General features: G+C 38.1%; 1 protein-coding gene across 5 annotated transcripts in view; it reads right to left on the minus strand.

The window, feature by feature from the left end:
* Window positions 1–8,281: 8,281 nt before the first annotated feature.
* The window catches only part of LOC109539386 (homeobox protein araucan), a 49,195-nt gene continuing 42,888 nt past the window's right edge, over window positions 8,282–14,588 (minus strand). For 2 of the 5 annotated variants that reach the window (XM_019907101.2, XM_019907104.2), the window contains 5 exons: window positions 13,265–13,424; window positions 13,054–13,207; window positions 10,717–11,014; window positions 10,259–10,573; window positions 8,282–8,393 (listed from right to left, as the gene is read on the minus strand). In XM_019907101.2, coding sequence (XP_019762660.1) covers window positions 8,348–8,393; window positions 10,259–10,573; window positions 10,717–11,014; window positions 13,054–13,207; window positions 13,265–13,424 — 973 coding nt within the window. In that variant the 3' untranslated portion in view covers window positions 8,282–8,347. Of the gene's footprint in view, window positions 8,394–9,263; window positions 9,323–10,258; window positions 10,574–10,637; window positions 11,015–13,053; window positions 13,208–13,264; window positions 13,425–14,588 lie in introns of those variants that run through there. The other 3 variants (XM_019907103.2, XM_019907102.2, XR_007282277.1) reach the window with 3 other exon arrangements.

The following is a 14,588-nucleotide window of genomic DNA, read 5'->3' on the forward strand; positions in this document are numbered from 1 at the left end:
TATTTATCAATCTGTAATAAAAGACGTGAGGAAATTCTGTCTTTTAAAAACAAAAATTTTTGAGGCGAAATACCCAAAAAGAAGTTTGTAAAAAAATCAAGTAACTAACTTATCGAAAGTAGTTCGACTATTATTTAGAGCTGAGGCTCATGGTATTGTGGTGGTTAGTTAGCCATAAACCACGCGCGAGGTTCTTCGTACATTTGTCCCATTGTCTTATTGTCTTCGTGCGGAGAGTTGGCTGCTTGCTGCTCGTGAGCCCTCCCGGTCACGTAATTTATCGCCGATGTTGAAGAAGAGTATGCGACCGGTGCGGCGCCACTGGCTGGGCGCCCCCTCGTGCTGCGCCCCCCGCCGTGTACCTGCCTCGTTAGGAATTTCTATTGTTTCGCGCTCTTGTCTCTCCTGGAGTCGCTTTTCTTTAATTTAATTTAAGACAATTCTGGAACGTTTTTTTCACCAGCCCCGCAAATGCCTTTGAAATATCATCAAACGCTCCATCATCCCTTCGATTCTAGTTATAAGCAAAGTTCAGAACTGGCGCAGTCGGTAGGATTTTCTTTGCGTTAGGTGCACTAAAGCCCCGGTGTTGATCGGATCTACAAAAATATCTTTAACTAGTGGGTGATGCTCAATTCGATCTTTTGCAATGTGTTGCAAACTCTTAGGCTCGAGGAAAATCGTTCCGTGCAGTCTTGGATGCGCACAACTGGAAGACGTAAAGTATTGGTAGTATTTCGGCGGCAATGCCTGACAAACAGCAATTCAGCGATCCGTTTTATTGATACAAAATAAATGTGGAAAATCGAATGTTAATTCCCGGTGACAAAGTGTCTCAGTTGCGAGTCGCACACACGCAAAAATCGAAAGACAAAGACTGACGACCCATTAAATTTCGTGTCGACACCCCGTTAGGAAGGTACAGACCTCCACGAAACGCATTACTATAAATACAAAGTCAAAAGGACCAAAACTACACGCCGAAATTAACATATTCAAATTTGTGACAAGAGAGCCGAAATTGATGCTTATCGGCATACAGGGTGACATTCTGACTCTGGGGTTCTTTTTCAATTGCCCAAAAGGACCATCAGCGGACGATTCTTGCAGTAATTTGATGCGGGTTTAACCGCCACCATTTAACTAAAGCAAGGTGATTTTCTGTTCCAACTTTTACGCAATTGCACGGCAATAGTGGACTTTTTTCTCCAAGCAATAGAATGCTCCATATACTCAAAGGAGCATTTTCACATTTTGAAGTCGCAGTTTATTCGAAATTATATATTACGTTTCGACAACATTATTAACGAACATCATCACACGTGCTCATATCGGTCGGTGTCTCCAGAAGTTGGTCAGAATGAACCGACTAAAAAAGGTGAGAAAAGTAGGTAAAGATACAAGCAAACAAAAGCCCAAAATAGAATAGTAACAGATGCAGACAAAACTTGGAAAGCAAGCAATCAAAGTGTATGAATAATTAAATAAATAGTGAAGAATGAGGCAAATTAATCACAATGACAGCAAACTGAAGATAAATGTTGCAGAATTGCCTTCAAAATGCTAATTCTGGTACTCAAGCGACCTCTGAAAATTGCTAAATAACACGAGGAAAGTACACAAAGAACAAATGGAACGAAACGACAATTAGACATTTTTAAAGCGCAATTTTTTTTCTGCTCAGGTAAAGCAGTGACAAATACTCAATCAAATGAAAAGAAATCCACATAATTTCTGCATTCACCTTCAAGGTTTATTAAAATGCAAGCACATTTGATTGATTCTTTGAAAACTTAAACTAGATTCTTGAATATTTCCTTAATTTCTATTGAATATTCCTATTCAACATTGTAGTTTTCTTATTGAAGATTCTAGAAGAAGAATATTGAAAGATGAAAATAAACGAAAAAGTTGCATACCTTCCACTTCGTTTCATTAAGTGCGACGTCGAAATATAAATGAAGCTAAAGAGATACACTTCTAGATCTTCACACTCATCTACTTTTCATGCATTTAGTGTTCAATCTTTACATTTTAAGTGTTTTTTGTTTCACGTTCGTTTTATTCACTTACGAAGCAGTAGATGTAACTTAATGTGGATGAAGCAAGAGAATTAGAAATGTTTCTTCAGCTTGCTTTAGATTTTGACGAAGGTAAATGTGCGTTACTGAATGAGATGAAGAGAAATTTGCGAAATTTAAATATCAGACACTTAGGTGCAAGATTAGGTCAATATTTCATGTTTTCCGTCCCGTTTTTGCTCATTTCTCGGAAGCAAACTGAGCAAGAACGCTCATTTTTACAGAATTCCAGAGAGAACTAAATTGCCTTTATAGCAAGTGAACCATCGATAAGGAAATGCTGGCAGTTTTCTCAAAAAAGTTGCATACCTTTCTCTTCGTTTCATTAAGTGCGAGGTCGAAATATGAAGGAAGCTAAAGAGAAACACTTCTAGATCTTCACACTCATCTACTTTTCATGCATTTAGTGTTCAATCTTCACGTTTTAGGCGTAAATGTGTGTTTTTTGTATCACGTTTGTTTTATTCACTTACGAAGCAGTAGATGTAACTTAATGTAAATGAAGCAAGAGAATTATAAATGTTTCTTCACCTTGCTTCAGATTTTGAGGAAGCTAAATATGCGGGAATGAATGAGATGAAGATAAATCTGCGCAATTTATTCATTCATCTTCATCATTCAATGAAATGAGAGCAAATTGGATTTGATTTTGCAAAATCTTCAACTAGAAAACTGGATCCTTGAGTATGGCCATAACTTTTATTGAATATTTTCAGTCAACAATCTATTTTCCCAGTTGAAGATTTTAGACGGAGAATATTGAACGGTGAAAATTACTGAAAAAATTGTGTACCTTCCTCAACTCAAGTCACTACTAAAATCGCTTAACCAATTTGCCACAAGATCATGAAAATAGTTGTTTCTGGCAGTAGAAATTTTTGCTTTTCTTGCCTTTAAAATAGTAAAGTCTTGAAAAAATATGATTCAAAGACAGTTTTTGGTGATAATACGCACTTTTAACTGAAAAAACGTTTCTAATTTTTCAAAGTCGTTCAAAGTTTTGCTTGCTTCAGTACTTATTACGTTTTCACGTCTCAAGTACTTATCACTTTTTGTCCAATCGCTTGTTCCTTGTAAGTCTGGGCAACTCAGTGAATTTTTAGGTGTTGGCGCAGTGCCGCGCTCATGGATTAGTGTGCCAACCCAACGCACTGGCGCAGTCAGTTCCGTTGCTTGAAAAACCTTACTTTAAGAAAATGTTGATGACTTTTTTAAGATGATAAAACTCCCGTTTCGGGTCGTAATGCTTTAATCCGCTTTGATAAATGAGTTATAACTCATTAACTCAGAGAGTGGCAACAACTGTGTTACCCATGCCTAGTTCCTTGGTTTGGTGCAATTATCTCGTGTTTTTTAGCCGTTTTATTCAGTTTTACCGTTGAGTAAAAGGACAAAGACCACAGTATTGTTTGAGTAAACTCACACATCCACTGAAGATGTTAGCCACGTATATTTTCAAAACGTTAGACCGAATTTCCAATGAAACACTAGTTTTAAAAATGAAAATCGTTGCACAGAATTATGAAAAATGCTCATTTTCCTAGGTTTAGCTGTTGATATTGAGCAAATGAATGGACGATAGTTCAAAAGTAATCGATGTAGATGTGAGCTAAAGACATTATCACGGTTCTACGATATGAAAATCTGAAATGTGCATAATGTTATTTAGCATAACACCCTGTAGAATGCTTCTACACGATAATACGTCGCGCCATATAGTCCGAGGGGGGTCGAGAGGGCAGCCTCGACCCCATGGGGGTAATTTATGACATCTTCAGCGCGACTACCTCATTGTTTGAGTAACTATAACGTTTTTCACTCTTATCTGCTCGTGTATCTTCGTCTATCTTTTGTAAAATTTAGTGTTAAGGCCATTTTAGGCTTTTAATATGGTTTTGTGTGGTTGGATATCATGCCGCGGGAAAATTTATTTTATTTCTAGCCTGAATTCGCTCTGCGCTATCTGATTGGAGAGTGTTTCCGTCGTTATCTGGTCGTATTGGTATTTAATGATTTAGGATCAGGCATTCCTCCGGTTGTGCTCAAAATAAACGAAGTCGAGCAAATGAACCAGACCATAAAATCCAATTACGCTAATGGCCGTAACCGGTCGATGCTAGAAATTTGAAGACCGGTAGCCGAAAACTAAATCTTCCATTGAAAGGCTAATGAAATCGGCTTTTCGAGACCCCCTTTTCACTGTCCCCGGGATTTTATGCTCTCGATGCCGGTCAGTTTCGCTGTCCAATCATCGTTAAAATTACCGAGCGAAAATGAGAGAACGTTTCGAACATTCCTTCGTAACTGAACCATTTATTATTTGACACCACCTGTAGATCCCGACTCTACCATATATCCCATGTAAATTCTGAACTTTCAGCTGGTTATTATAGATGTTTTATATGATCACCTGTTTACATTCAACATAAATTCGAACCCATATCCTTAATCCAATAATATAATCGTCAAACGAGGAACATTTGTTCAACGACGCCCAGTGTGTTTCTCTTTCTTTCGAAATTTATTCCCCCATATTTACATTGACATTTTCTGTGTTTTATGGCTCATTTCGAAAGTCAGTATGGGCTACCAGTAGGGAACCACTTCCTTCCTATGGTACTCAGCGGGTAGTCGTGGAAAAAAAACGCCGGGATAATTAATTACTCAGTGGTACCGGCTTTCGGTTAGATTTATTAGAAAACACTTTTAAACCCACAAAAATCTTCGTAGATTGTTCTATCAAAATGAAATGAATGCTGAAATTAAACCTACAACCTACAATTTCCGACTAAGGAAAGAAGTTTTCGGGTTTTCACCTATTTCCGACTTCGTGCTTATCCATTCGAATTTATCCTGTAAACTTTGTCCGTCATTTATCGGAAAATTATTTCCATTTATACTGATTATTTCTTCCAGAACTCACTTTAAATCAGTGGTTATAGTTCACTTTTTTGTATGTCCTTGCAAGTTATTCCAAGTTCCTTTATTTCATCTAAAACACTCTTCACAACAGCACGAAATGTATTTAAACCGTTGGGCTATTTGAAGACTCAGATTTCTCGTCGTTATTCACGTATTTAAGGCCTTTTTCATTAGGCACTGCACTTAATTTTATTGTGATTTGAAAACTCGTACTCAGATTTCTAATCATTATTTAAATATTAATTTGTTATTTTTACTTATTGTTGCTAAAGCGTAAACTTTGCGAGAATTTTATTGTAAATTCCATAGATTTTAATTCGTTACCAAAAAAGCTTTGGTCTTCTCGTCACTTCTCTCTACAACCTACTTTTGCTCAGATTTGTTGCTGAATCACACAAAAAAATCGGCGATTCTCATTGAATTTTTTCTTAAGTCACACTTAACCTGCGCTTGTCTTGCAAATTTTCAACCTTGTTGGCTTCCTTTTATAACATCATTATTGCAGTTCATATCTTTAAAAAATCGTGTCTGGTTTAGAGAATTTTTGATAGTTTTCTCATTGTTATTTCTCTCTGTTCTACTCGCACAATTTCTTCCAGACTAGTGGAAGCTTTGTTCTCTTGTAGATTTAACCAATTTATCAACTCGAGTTTTTTTGGGAAAATCGATCCCAAAGTCTTGGAAGGAGGAAAGTAAGTGGAAAACCAAGAACAACTTTTAATTGGAACGGTGAGGGAAAACGATGACTTGCACAAAAGCAAAATTTTGTAAATAATGTCTCATAATGGTTTTGAACTGCGCTAATCATTCAGATTTTTCAGTAGCTTGTTTCGTTTTTACTAGCTTAGTTTTGATGATTATTTTCTTTCACTTATTTTGTATAAGAAACATGCTCAGTTTCCTGGGTCGTTTTGCAAATTTAACCCAATTGTGTAACTAGATTCATCTAGAAAAGAAAATCGTTTCTGAGTTTGAAAGAAACCTACTAGGAAGGAAGCACAAGCAACTTTCTTCAATCGACCAAAATCCGAAGTTTCCGTGCAAAGTTCGGTCAGAATTCAACATCAATTCCGTCTTGAATAGAACACAAGAGCAAATGAATCGATCCACACTATGACAATAATTCCAAAATTTCACTCAATATGTTTGATAATTTATAGGAAAACCGACCAAGTTGAGTGCCGTTCACATTTAAACGGCGCTTATTTTGCACATTTTTTGCAGTTTGTGTCTTGAATAATCGCATCTGCTTTACGAATTCTCGATTATTCCCATTACTATTTTAATATTAAGGTGTTAATTCTCACTTGTTTCTTTCATATCTTTAGTGGATGGCTTTTCTAGTCTAATTACAGTTTTGGCAATTTTTTAATTACATTCTTGAGAGAAAGTCGATTCAAAAGTTGCTTTTTACTAAATAAAATCTACTAGAAGAAAAAGCACCAAACAACTTCCTACAATGGATCAAAAGCCTAATTTTTCTTGTAAAGTTCAGGAAACCACCGATATTGGAGGCTTTTTTCTTTTAAAAGCTTAGATTGTTTGTTGGCTTGAAACCGATTTCCATGTTTTTACGGCAGATCCTTCAATATTAGTTGACTAGTAAAATGGCCTTGTTTCACTTGCATATTTATTTGGAACGAAAAATTGGAAGCTTCTGGGGTATTTGTGCAGATTTTTGAGTTTTGGCCAAATGGATCCTCTTAGTTTGAACGGAAACTTTGGCTCAGTTTGAGCGGGGGCAAACCCGAAGTTAACTCAATATTCACTATCTTTTGAACACAAACGAATTGATCAATTGGAATCGATCTACAGGTGATTTGTGTATAAAATCTCATTAATCTCTTGGTTTGCCAATATTCCTTAAAGATTAATGTTGTATTAACGATGATGATGATGATGTTAATGGTAGCATGGAAGTATTTAATAAAATAATAATATTCTAAACATCTAATTGGTCCTAAGGAGTAAAAGATGATTATTGACACGGTGGACCCCAAGTTTTTGCACCTTCAAATCTTGTAAATTTGTAAAACGGTTTAAGACAATTTGCATCTTTGCCTTTGTAATGCTTAATCTATTAAGCTAATTATAAATTATAAATTAATTATTAACAAATCAATGAAGGTGACGGATTTATAGAAATAAGCACTGGACTTACGAGCGTTTAACAGAGAGATCAAAGACATGTTTCTACAATAATTAGTCAACGACTATTTTGTTTTCACGGTTCCTCCTACGGTTTATAGGGTGATAAAAAAATTGTTGTAATTTATCTAAGAAATTTGGAAAAATTGAATCAGTTGACAGACAGATGAAAGAGAAAATTTAGTAACCATTAATCAAACACTTAAGAAAGAGCAAGAAGACCCCTGCTCCTTGTTTCTGCACCATATCCATGAAGTTTTCCCTGGAATATATTTARATCGCTTCATTTTTACCTAACAATCTTAACACCAAAATTMTTTCAATAAAAATGTACTTATTCACAAAATAAACTTACGCGATCATTTCATAAGCTCGATGAAGGAAATGTATGTTGCGTGTGCAGTAGAAAAGTAAAACACTAGTCGTCAAAGTCTGTTAATTATTTATTTCAATAAAGACAATATATAATATTTTACATCTAAATATATACAACAAACAGAGAAACGTATATACATAAATAAAAATCGGGCTTAAAGAAGAGCCAACAAAATATATAATTAGTTAGACTTCATAATAATTATAATAATAATAATATAATAATATTAAAAATCTTGCAGTTTGTTCAGTGATATGGTAAACGTTCTCAAATAACAATTGGCTAAAAGACACAAAATTAACAATGATTACGTATAAAATTGGACGCGATGACAGGTTTTCAAGTAAATATAAGATGGTTGAGTTTGGCGAGAAGAGATCGCTCGCGTCCACTTTCTGTAACATGCAAAACTACAGCCTTAAGAGCAACTTGTCCAAAATAGGAACTCTGGCCTGAACAGTGATTCGAATTACTCGTGCCTATTATGTTGCAAAAATATTGGAAACATGTAAAAAACGATTAACTGGTCGTCTTATCATATAGTTCTCTGTGCAATTTCAGTCGAACATGGAACAGAATCGTTTTTATTCGAGCTAAAAATGATCCAAATGTGAAACTCTGTTCCATGCCAAACTTGACTAATAATCGTATATGTAGAAGAAAATACAATTTTCCTTTAGAGGAAAATAGTTCCCATTGCCACCGTCGTATTGGTTTTGTTCAGTATCACAGATAAATTACTAAAATGCAATTATACAAATGTACACTTTATTATATATTTATGTAAATATATACAGAGCCGTTCTGTATCCAACGATCCTTAAGACTGGTTTGTTCCTTGCACATGCCCCTTATAGTTGATCATCCTGAAACAAACAAAATCTACATCGAACATTCATTGTTGTTTGCTTTCAATTAATATTCAATTAAGATTTCACTATTCCCAGTAGTTAAGCCTCAAATAGGTTCTTTCCCAAGGCAACCTTATTAATTCCCTCTACATATCGCGACCAGCATCTAAAAGGAAACCAATCTGACTATGACATAATACATTCTTAAGAAACACCTTTACAATGGAGATAAAGTCGAAGAATTTTAAATTGTTTTCCTCTAATCTTCCATCGGCAATTTGTTTTGTTAGGCGACTGGGCATTATTTGAAATCAATCGCTCTCATACGACTCTACCGTTGCTCCGCTCTGAAGCGTTTCTTAAAGCTGATTCACGACCTGAAGAAAACTTGATTGAAAACTGAAATCTTGCAGAGTGAGAAGACACCAAAATTGACATGCGGATGGGACGAATATCGAAAGCAAACAAAAATTCTTCACAATTGAACCAAAAAATCCCATTGAGTGAACAAATAATTGCTGTGCCGCCTCGTTTGCCTGTCCATGCACGAACAATCAATCCTCTCTATTATCCAAATCGAAAAAGAAAGACATAGAAAGTGGAAAAGGTAGGCAAGAGAAAGACGAACACCAAACAGGATATAAAGCCGGAGCTTTCAGCTGATCGAGATCTTGTTCCATTTGTCAATGTCTTGAAGGTGGCGATTGGGTTTTCATTCATTGCGGCTGAAGAACAATACGGTGGGTGGAGCAGTGGAAGAGAGGCATTAGTTAAGCTAACCGTTTTTAACGATTAATGAATGAACAACCACAGAAACGCTCGCCTCGCTGTTAACGAGGCTGATAAGTTTAACTATTCGGGATGATTTTAGGACAAATTACTTACTTTTCAAAGTCCAGCAGCCTCAAACCGGAGACACAAATCCTCCGTTTAGATTCTGCGCGCTGAAAAGAAAGAAAAAATCGGTTAAGAACGCACGACAAAACATGTTCAACAGAACCCTGTAAGAATCTTCTCGAGAAATCGTCAATAAGTAGTATTAAATTAAAGAAATAAGGTCCGGTAGGAACCAGAAGGAAAGTAACGGTTCTTGCAGGGCAGCGTAAACAACGAAATAACGCTATTATTAAAAGAAAAAAGGAACATTTGCGCCCGTACTAGAGTTAACGATTAACTCGCTTTGTGTATGCGCTGTTTAATTGTCCAACTTTCACAAAAATCGACCTAAAACTATCGATTTGGCCATAGAGACGGAGAGGCAGATCCGCAGTTTTAAAACGCCCTGTATAATGAGAAGCCGTAAAAATTGAACCAGCACTTAAAAAACCCTCCTTATTTTCCTTCAAACCAAGCGACTTTTTTTGAGTTGAAGACTATTAAGCCAACACAGCTGCTGTTACCACTCCATCCCGTACCCCAAAACCAGTGAAACTTTTTTATTGGCGACAAATGTGAACTAAATAATGAAGAGAGTATTAAGTGAATGTTTAATGGAAAGCGATTTTGAACTTGGGGGACAAGTGCTGCTCATGTGATGGAAAAAGTAGGAGAGACGAAGAAACATCCTTATTGAAATAAATAAAAGACAACTACGCTTCTACTGCAGTGGACCCTAAAGTCGATTGTTGTATTCCCGGTTAGAATTAGAACAATCCACCTTTTTAGTTTCTAAACACCGGGGATCGGTTCTCTAATTTTCAATCGCCCTGTATACTGATAACCCGTGGGAATTCGTCCAGCATTTAAAAAACCCTCTTTACATTCATGAAGCGGAACAGAATGTTGGTTGGTTGAGCATCATCAAGCGGACACAACAGCTGATAGCACTCCATCCCGTGCCCCATCCGGCCCCAAAATCATCAACGCGGACAAATTCTTACCTTTTATAGAACGGCTTGAAGGCAGCATTGTCCGCAACATTACTAGAGGCGTTCATCTGTTGAGCTCCGTTGGCGGGTTGAGCACGTTGAGGGCTGTGGATCCGTCCGAAGCCTCCAAGAAAACTGCTAGTCGAGTTTTGAGAGTAGCCTCCATTGGAGGCTGCTCCTATGCAAGGGGCCCCTTGACCAGCTGGCACATTGCCCGTTATAGTGGGGAGTTTCATGTTCGGGGGAGTTTGCGGCGGGGTGTCGGTTTGAACTTCCGGAAACCCCTGCTGGCAGTGGCTGGGCAGGAATCCGCTGTTCGAGTTGTATCTGCAAGCAAAATTTGTCGCCGTTAAGTTCACGTGGACTCGGTGAGCAATCAGTGCATACTCACAAGGAATTTTGGTTTTTAAAAGATTCTTAACTCCCACTCCCCCTACCGATAAACCGCTTAAGGACTGCCATACACATACCTAGAGCTCGGTAACGCGAATCCGTTCGAACTCCCCAACCACTGTCCCCCCTGCGCCGGAGGTGGAGGAGGAGGAGTCTTGCACGCAGCGGTGTCCGCGAGACTCCAAATCTTGGGCTTGGACGGAGGCAACGGAACGCCACAGTCTGAGTTTTTAATTTCCGCTTTTAGACTGTAACCGTTGCCCAGAATATGGTGCATACTGTTACCCAAGATATCCTCTTTTCGATCCTCGTCAGTCATATCGTCGTCCTCCAGGTCCTTGTTGGACCGCTCCGATTTTATTCTCCCATGGATATCTGCAAACAGGCCAAAACCACCACAGTAATAAGGTGCCATCCATCGCAATTAGCCTAACCGACAATGAGCCCCAATTTCGTATCGTTTCCCCCCCAAAAAGCAATGCCCACTCTCTCTTAATAAAATATCATTTTCATTTTGACACCCTTTACCCTCTGTAATCACATTCGCAGTTAATGTGCCGTTCTATCCCTCGCCAGTCCACGTTAGACTGGGAGAGTTTGCAGACATCTATAAAACTCAACCACCAAAAATTGATTGTTTCCCGACTAGAGCAAACGAGCAGGCCAAAAATGGGTTCTTTCCCTGATAGACTGCAGGTTTTTTGCTACATACTCAGGTTCGAGTCCACTTAGGGAAAAGAAGGTGTAATCCGAAAAGCTCCCGGTCTATGAGCATGAGTTTCACCCTCTAAACAGCTTTAAATAAAGATCTCTCCCCCTAACTGTATAACCCTTAATTATATCAGAAGGGCTGGGGTTTCATTCAATTATAAAATCGTGGAGAACGGGGCCCTTCAATACAACCTTTAGGCTTTTAGCTCTCTATTGTTTCCTAATTTCCTTCGCCGAATTCTGCCCATAAAAACTGTTTTGTGGTAATTATTGTGAATTTGAGATCCAGCACGCGAGGATTTTCGAAAAATTACGGAAAAATTCCACACTTTGGCAGGGTTGCGGATCTTAAATGAATGCAGAAATTATGGTCAAATTTCCACGCGTTTGCATTTGTTTAATTCACCGCACTGTGAAAATTGAAGACATTTTAGCAAACTGTCATTTTTGGCCACAAATTTACCAAGAAACCGCATGAATTAAACTCAATTTTTCAGGCTTCAAAATACACAGGGTGTTCGTCGATGGAAATGAGTCGATTAAAAATGTATGTTTCGAATATTTCCTGTAATAAAGAAGCCAAAAAATTATGTCGAAGAAGAAACTGTTCAGTTTAACCCCGTATCTCCATGAACAAATTAGCAAAGAAAAAATTTAGAAGCGCAAATTTTCCATTACTGAAAACTCGAGCTCATAGGATCCATGACACGATTTTTTTGGTAACTGTTGGAGTTTTCCGATATAACCGATAAAAACGGCCAGTTTTGCCCACCCTGTGTAGTCAATCCCGTTGAAGAAAACTACGAAAAATATGAATGAAAAACCCTGTAAAACTTGACTTTGCAATTTGCAATAAGGAGTTGATTTAAACGTTGGACTAAATTAATAAATTAATATCTTCGATTTGTTCTCAACTTCTAGTCCAATTATCGTTTGTCTCATTTAGACGGGGGTTTTTGCTTTGTGGGATTCACTGTGTAATTTTAATCACCAATCGTTTCTCTTTGGTGGAAAGAATCAATTACATTTTTGTAACATTCCTATATTTAATATTTAACTGATATAACTGATTTAACGGGAAATTCGTATTTAAATAATGAGAAACGATAGACGTCGTAAGAACATGTTTAGTGCCCGTTCAGTAATAATTAATTCAGGCTGTAACTAAATCAATTCGAGACACTATCGCCCTTTAGCAGTGTTATGAAAACCGGCTAAATAAGACCTTGTTGGAACTTAATTAATGTAACCTATAAAATGTGTCACTACTCATCTAGTGATTATTTGCCGGTTTTAAATTAATATTTTAGCGAAAACTCGCGGATACTGGTATTTCTCATCGAATGTGAAATAAAAATCAATTGTGCCTAGAGTGCCCTTATTAGTGGCAGACTTGACTGTCACTAATAGTGCCGTCGCTAAATTGACATATGCACATGCGCACTTGGTTTTTAGTAAAGCGTGTCACTAATAAGGCTTGACTGTGGCGTTATCTGTACAGCCTGCAATTATTAATGAACGTTTGTCTCGTCTAGGTGCAACTTTTTGTGAGTGTCTGCGCATGCTGTAGTATGATTGTTTGGTTCAACTGACTGACAACATGTGAAAATATTCCAGCTTTTAGCAGCGAGAGCAGCTCCAAATAACGAATGTTTAAACAAAAAGCCCAGAGAGTTTAAAATCTGTCACCATTCGCCACTCACCAATGTCATCACGTTTATCATCATCATCTTTATCCTTGTCGTCGCTGTCGGACACCAAGGCATCGTCGTCGTCTTCCGTTTTGTTTTTCGGTTCCCAGGTCATCTTGTTCTCCTTTTTCAGCCTTCTTCGCGCGTTCGCAAACCACGTCGATACCTGGAAAGAAGTTGCATAAATTAGCTCGATCGCCGGCAATTGAAGAGGAAAACCGACCTGAGTCAAAGTCATTTTGGTGATTATAGCCAGCATGATCTTCTCGCCTTTGGTCGGATAGGGGTTCTTTTTGTGCTCGTTGAGCCACGCCTTGAGGGTGGCAGTCGATTCTCGAGTGGCGTTTTTCCGCCTGGCTGCCAAGTCGTACCCGGCACCATATCTGCAACAAGAAACATAATGAAGTCAAAGAGCGATTTTCTAACGTGATTAAGGGTTTCCCTAAAAAAGGCCACCACAAAAGCAAAATTTCCCGAGTGTTATCGGGTAAGTCTCGATGTGTAAATAGCTCGTAACATTGTGGTGCCTACCTGCCGCGTATTAAATAAACCCAACTGCGTTTTGTTATGGCATTTTTATTAGATTAAGGAATACTGCCTACAGACATGCAATCAGAAAATTATTCTTCGGTTGGTTGGGGATTTGTGGTTTGTTGCATTTGGCGGACAGCAGGAATTTCCCTTGAAATAACACCGGAATTTGGGAAACATTAGACGTGTCGAAAAAAGTGGCCACCAACCGACCATACAAAGCCGAAATTCGCGACTAAAGTGTCGAACCCAACACCAAAAAGGCCCCAAGAAAAAAATCGTTTCTCAGATACTATCGGGTTTCATTTTGGGAGAACAATGGGATTCGTAATTGAACAGATAAAGCATAATACTGTGTTGGCAAATCTTGCAGACACCTCGTTTAACAAGACGAGGACGGAATCTGTTGAATAAAAAATGAGATCGGCGATAAATATTTAAGAGATTTTTATTATTGGCCAGGCCCCCGGCTCGATCATTGTTGATATTGACACGCATCGACCATCGAACCCGAACTCTCTGTGCATCGAGAGTTTAGTGGCTTTTCGGTAAACCGACCCCTCAAATTGTCCCACATTTCCCAACACATTCGTCGCGTTGAGAGGATAAAACGCAAAAACAGTAGGAGAAAAAAAACAGATTTATCACGACGGTCAATTATTTTGTGCAGAACTGCCAGACCGGGAAATGCATGGGGGCCCCGTTTTCCGCACGCGGAGTTTTGATTATACTTTGAGTGGTTTCACCCCTATTAAACTCTCCATGCTACTTTTTTTTTCGGGGGGCCCCAGTTAGACACTGGGAAGGCGTCGGCATATACAGGATTGGGATCAAGATGATTTCAAATCGATTCTAATATAAATAAGCCGTCGATTTAAAGAGATCCTGAATTTTCAGTTGATTTCGACACCCTCTTGAGTATTTTGCTTATTTTCCATTTTTATGACAGTGGACGGAGGTTTAACGGATTTAAAATGCCCAATACTTGCATTTTCAATGTTCTGAGCTGCTTGGTT

Source organism: Dendroctonus ponderosae, unplaced genomic scaffold, assembly GCF_020466585.1.
Source record: "Dendroctonus ponderosae isolate FM_Combo_2020 unplaced genomic scaffold, Dpon_F_20191213v2 Dpon_F_20191213_9, whole genome shotgun sequence".
In the NCBI taxonomy this organism is placed as follows: domain Eukaryota; kingdom Metazoa; phylum Arthropoda; class Insecta; order Coleoptera; family Curculionidae; genus Dendroctonus; species Dendroctonus ponderosae.